This window comes from Alligator sinensis, unplaced genomic scaffold, assembly GCF_000455745.1.
Source record: "Alligator sinensis unplaced genomic scaffold, ASM45574v1 scaffold1354_1, whole genome shotgun sequence".
NCBI lineage: Eukaryota > Metazoa > Chordata > Crocodylia > Alligatoridae > Alligator > Alligator sinensis.
The window spans coordinates 683,217-687,579 of record NW_005842344.1 but is presented as its reverse complement, the minus strand read 5'-3'; the positions used below and the strand labels follow the sequence as shown (position 1 = coordinate 687,579).

The 4,363-nt window shown below is 69.9% G+C and overlaps 1 protein-coding gene across 1 annotated transcript in view; it reads left to right on the top strand.

The window, feature by feature from the left end:
• Positions 1 to 4,363, top strand: part of SSBP4 (single stranded DNA binding protein 4) — a 14,936-nt gene that overhangs the window by 3,026 nt on the left and 7,547 nt on the right. Inside the window, exon 4 of the mRNA XM_025210328.1 lies at positions 1,596 to 1,680. Within this exon, the coding sequence (XP_025066113.1) occupies positions 1,596 to 1,680 (85 nt within the window). The remainder of the gene's footprint in view (positions 1 to 1,595; positions 1,681 to 4,363) is intronic.

The window sequence follows — 4,363 nt, the reverse complement described above, 5'->3', positions numbered from 1 at the left end:
CCGGGCCCCGCGAGCCGGCTCGCACATGTGGAGACAATTTGTCCGGCCCCAAAAAGGCAGAAAGCATAATCCAGAGCAGCCCCGGGCAGGGAGGGAGAGGGGAAGGGGGGATTCCCACCCTCTCCCCCCGGGTCTGGCTTGGCCCCAGCTCTGGTTCTGATCCCCCCTGGGGTGCAAATCCTCCCGCCCTGCCCCGGGCCCATCGCCAGGCCCTGCCCCGCCGTGGCTGCAGCTGCAGGCAGCGGGGGTTGCAGAGCATCAGCCTCCCTGGGCCCAGCGCGGGGCCCCAAGAACCGGCGTAGCCCTGCCCTTCCCAGGCTCCCCGGCATGATCCTCCCTCCTGGGAGAGCCCGGAGCACCCCACGGATGGGGGGACGGGGACCCCGGAGCCCGCTCGGCCCCTCCTGCCTGCCCCCACAAGCGCTGAGTGTGTCCACAGCTGCCCTGGGGCTGCAGGGCAGCGGGACGGGGCACGCAGAGGGGCCTCCGGGGAGATGAGGCCCCAAAGCCAGTGTCCCCCATTGGGGCTGCAGTGCAGCTGCGTCTCCAGGTCCCTGTGGGCCGAGGTGCCTCATCAGTGCTCAGACCCCGGTGCAGGGAGGCAGGAGCACCCAGGGGCTCTAGCAGGGATGTCGGATGCCTGGGTTTGAGCCTGTGCTCTGCCACTGGTTCCTGGTGTGACCTTGGCCCAGTCACTTAGCTCCGCTGGGCCTCCAGACTGGCTCTGTGCCCACGGGCCCGGGCCCAGAGAAGTAGGGGCTGCTCAGGGAGGGCAGCAGGGCCGAGATTAACCCTTCGGCTGCTGGGGCAGATGCAATCCAGTGGCTCCTGGCGTGGCTGTGCTGCTGCTCTGTCCCACGATGCCGTGGCCGGCCGCCTGCCAGGTACGGGCAGAAAGGGCTGCTGGCTCCGGCTCCGTGGGGATCCGTCCATCAGCTCCTTCCAGCCCAGAAGCAGCCACAGCCCCCGGGCTCAGGCCAGCGGGAAGGCGCCGGGTGGGTGTGGGGCGGGGGTGCCCGTGGCCGGGTGGGGCTGGCTGAGGTCCCCCCTCCCCCCAGCCCCAGGACAGTGCAGCCTGATGTCAAGTTTCTGGAATGTCAGCTCCGCTCCAGCTGATGTTCCTGGCAACCGTTGCCAGGGAAAACACTGTGCAGTACAGCCGCGGCCGAGCGGGGTGCGCGCCGGGGCTGGGGGAGCGCGGCCCGGGGGCGGCTGCTGCTCCCGGGACCACTGCCCTGCCAGGGCCGATGCAGAACCATGCCAGGGCCTGGGCAGATGCTGCCTGGCCCTGCGTGTCCCCCCCGCAAGAGCCCCTGGTTCCACTGGTCCGTCCTGATCTAGCAGTGCGCCCAGCCCCAGCACCTCATCCCCCCCCGGCGTTCTCTGGGCCCTCGCGCTGGGTCTCCCACGTGGGAGTGAGCATGCTGGGTCTCAGCTGAGGCTTGGCAACGGGGCTGGGGGCTCAGTGCCAGGTGATCCATGATGGGCACCAGGGCACGGCCTCCTTGGTGCCTGTGTGCACCCTGCGGGGAGGCTCTGCTCGGGGCTGGGCATGGGGTGGCTTCCTTCTCTGACCGGTTGTCTCTTCCCCGCAGCGTGTTCTGGGACCTGTACTGCGCAGCCCCTGACCGCCGGGAGACGTGTGAGCACTCCAGCGAAGCCAAGGCCTTTCACGACTACGTGAGTCCTGCGCTCCCGCTGCGCCACCGGGGTTGGGGGCCGCGGGCACGGGCTGCAGCGCCTTGGCAGGCTCTGCTGCGGCACAGGGCGGCCGTGTCAGAGCGGAGCCGTGCCTGCATCCGTGGCCTGCGCCAGGGCAGGGCATGGACAAGGGCTAGGGAGCAGGGCTGCCTCGCTTGCTTCAGGCCCCCAGCCCAGTCCCTGCCCCAGGCTTCTGGCTCAGCACGTTCCCAGGTGCATGGGCAGCCCCCTCCGCCCAGGAGGCACCAGCATCTCAGGGGTTAAACTAATCCTCCGCCATCCGTCCACAGCGGTGACCTATTTACAGGCCAAGGAGTGGGAGGGGGGATCCCCAGACTGCGCCCCCCACCAGGCCTCCTCCCCCGCCCACGTGACCTGCCTGGGGCTGTGCCCAGGAGGTGGGGGGCCCTGGGAGGCAGCGGGGCTGGGTCTTTGTGCCGCCACCTTTGCACCCATGGCACTGTCCAGCACAGCACAGCACAGCACAGCACAGCACACGTGTGTGTGTGTGTGTGTGCGCGCGCGCGCACGTGTGCGCGCATGCATGTTTGTGCAGGGCATGAGCTTGCTACCCAGCTGGGGGCTGTGTGCGTGTGCACGTGCACATGCTGGGAGGGAGCTCCCTGCCCAGCCCTGGTTCGTCATGGGAGGGCCACGCCGGGTGCGGGAGATGGGGGCGGATGAGGCAGGGCTCTGTGGTCTCCCCGCACCAGCCCCTCTGCCCAGGCCGGCTCCGTGGACCACGCTGCCTGGCAGAGCCCAGCACTGGGTCTGGGTCTCCATCGCTCCTGCAAGCAGGATGGACCTGGTCCACCTCGGCCTGCCTGGGTTGCCTGCCCCAGGTAGGGCTCTGACGGGCTTCAGCCCAGCACCGCTCATTCCCTATGACCGGCCCTGGGGAGGCCACTGCTCTCTGGGGCTGGAGGGCCGGGGCTGCCCCCTCCCTCGTGCACTGCGCCACTGGCTGTGGGGCTGAGCCTGAGCCTGAGCCAGACCTGGGGGTGGGGGGCCTGCTGGGAGGCGCCAGCGCTCCTGGGCCGGGCAGGGGAGGGTTAAGGGCTGCAAGAGCTGCATGGAGGCGCCTTGGCAAGGGGGAGGTTTGTTAGCAGCCTTCGCCTCGGGAAAGTGATCGGGGAACTGGCCGGGTGCCAGGCTGCAGGAGCCTGCCCCAGCGGGCAGGCGGCCCGGCGGGGAGCGGGCGCCGCATGCTCGCGCCCACCTGCCCCCCGGGCATTGCCCCCCGTCCTGCTGGGCTCCGCGTGGGCGGAGGGGCCCTGCTGACTGGGTGGCAATGGGACACGGGGGTCCGGCTTCCCACCCCCCGGCTTGGGCCTGAGGCCACCTGCCCTCAGCAGGGCAGTGAGGGTCTGTGTGTGGGGCACAGCTGGGGCTCGCTCTGCTCCCGCTCCCCCTGGGCAGCTCTGGCTGGGGGGTGGTTGCAGAGGGTTTGAGCAAGCTGTCTGTTGCTGGGGGTGTCTGGTCCCCAGCGGTGCCCGGGGGGGGGGCGGCTCTGGGAAAGGCACGGAGCTCTGCTGCCAGCATCTCCCTTCTGACTCCCCCTGAAAGCTGCTTCCCAGGAACAGGAGTGGGGGCTCCAGGGCTCCCTCTGCCCCCTCCTCTGTGCAGAGGCCTCATCTGGAGCCGGGGCTGAGCAGAGCGAGGGGGGAGGGAGGGTTAACGGTGCGGCTGCTCTTGGCTGGCTGCGGTGCAGGGGCATTAATATTGCAGCCGCGCTCCCCGCAGCACCGGCTGTGGAGCAGCTCCCAGTGCCAGCGCCAGCCCCGGCTTGTGGGGGTCGGCCAGGGAGGTGGCAGGGACAGCACCGAGAGCTTGCAGCCCGGGGCGCTCCCACCCAGGTCCCAGTGTGCACACATGCATGCACACTACACCCACACGCACAAGCAGCCTGGATGCCGCGCACACATGTACACACATGCAGGCAGCCCTGATACCACGCAAACCCGTGGAAGCTGGGACCCCCTCCCGCAGCGCAGGGCAGCATCGGAGGAGAGCGCAGGGTGCTGGGCTGGGTGCACGGTCATCTTTTGGGGTGCTCTCCTCTGAGCTGGCACCAACACCGGGTCCCCATGCGGGGCCGAGGATGCAAGGGGGCGCTCAGGCTGCCGTGTGCGGCGGGGAGGAAGTCACGGGGGCTCAGCAGGGAGCGCAGGCTGCGGTGTGGGGGCACTGTGCTGCACAGCGGAGACTCATCAGAGGGGCAGCCAGGGTCTGTGCATCTTGCAAGCCTGGGCAGTGGCTGTCATGGCCTTCGGTGGCCAGGCCTGCCCCCTCCGGACCGTTCCTCGACCCTGGGACAGGAGCCTGGGCAGGGTTTCTGTGTCCTGCTGTGTGGAGGAGGCCAGGGCTGTGCTCGTGGCCTCCAGCTGGGCATGGGGCTGGCGCGGGGCCACAGCCCTGGTGTCTGTGGGGCCGGCTGGGGCCCTGCTGTGCTGGGAGCAGGGAGCCAAGGGGCTTGGCCGCGGCAGGGCTGCACAGCTCGGACATCTGGAGAGAATTACCCGCGGCAGCCGGCTCGGGAGCCGCGAGCAGCCAGCAAATGTGTTCTCACTTCTCGGCAGCGTCTGGCGCGGGGGCGCCCTGCCAGGCCAGGACGGGTGTGTGGCACCGTTGCCGTGCCACTCCGGGGGCCCCGCTCCCTGTG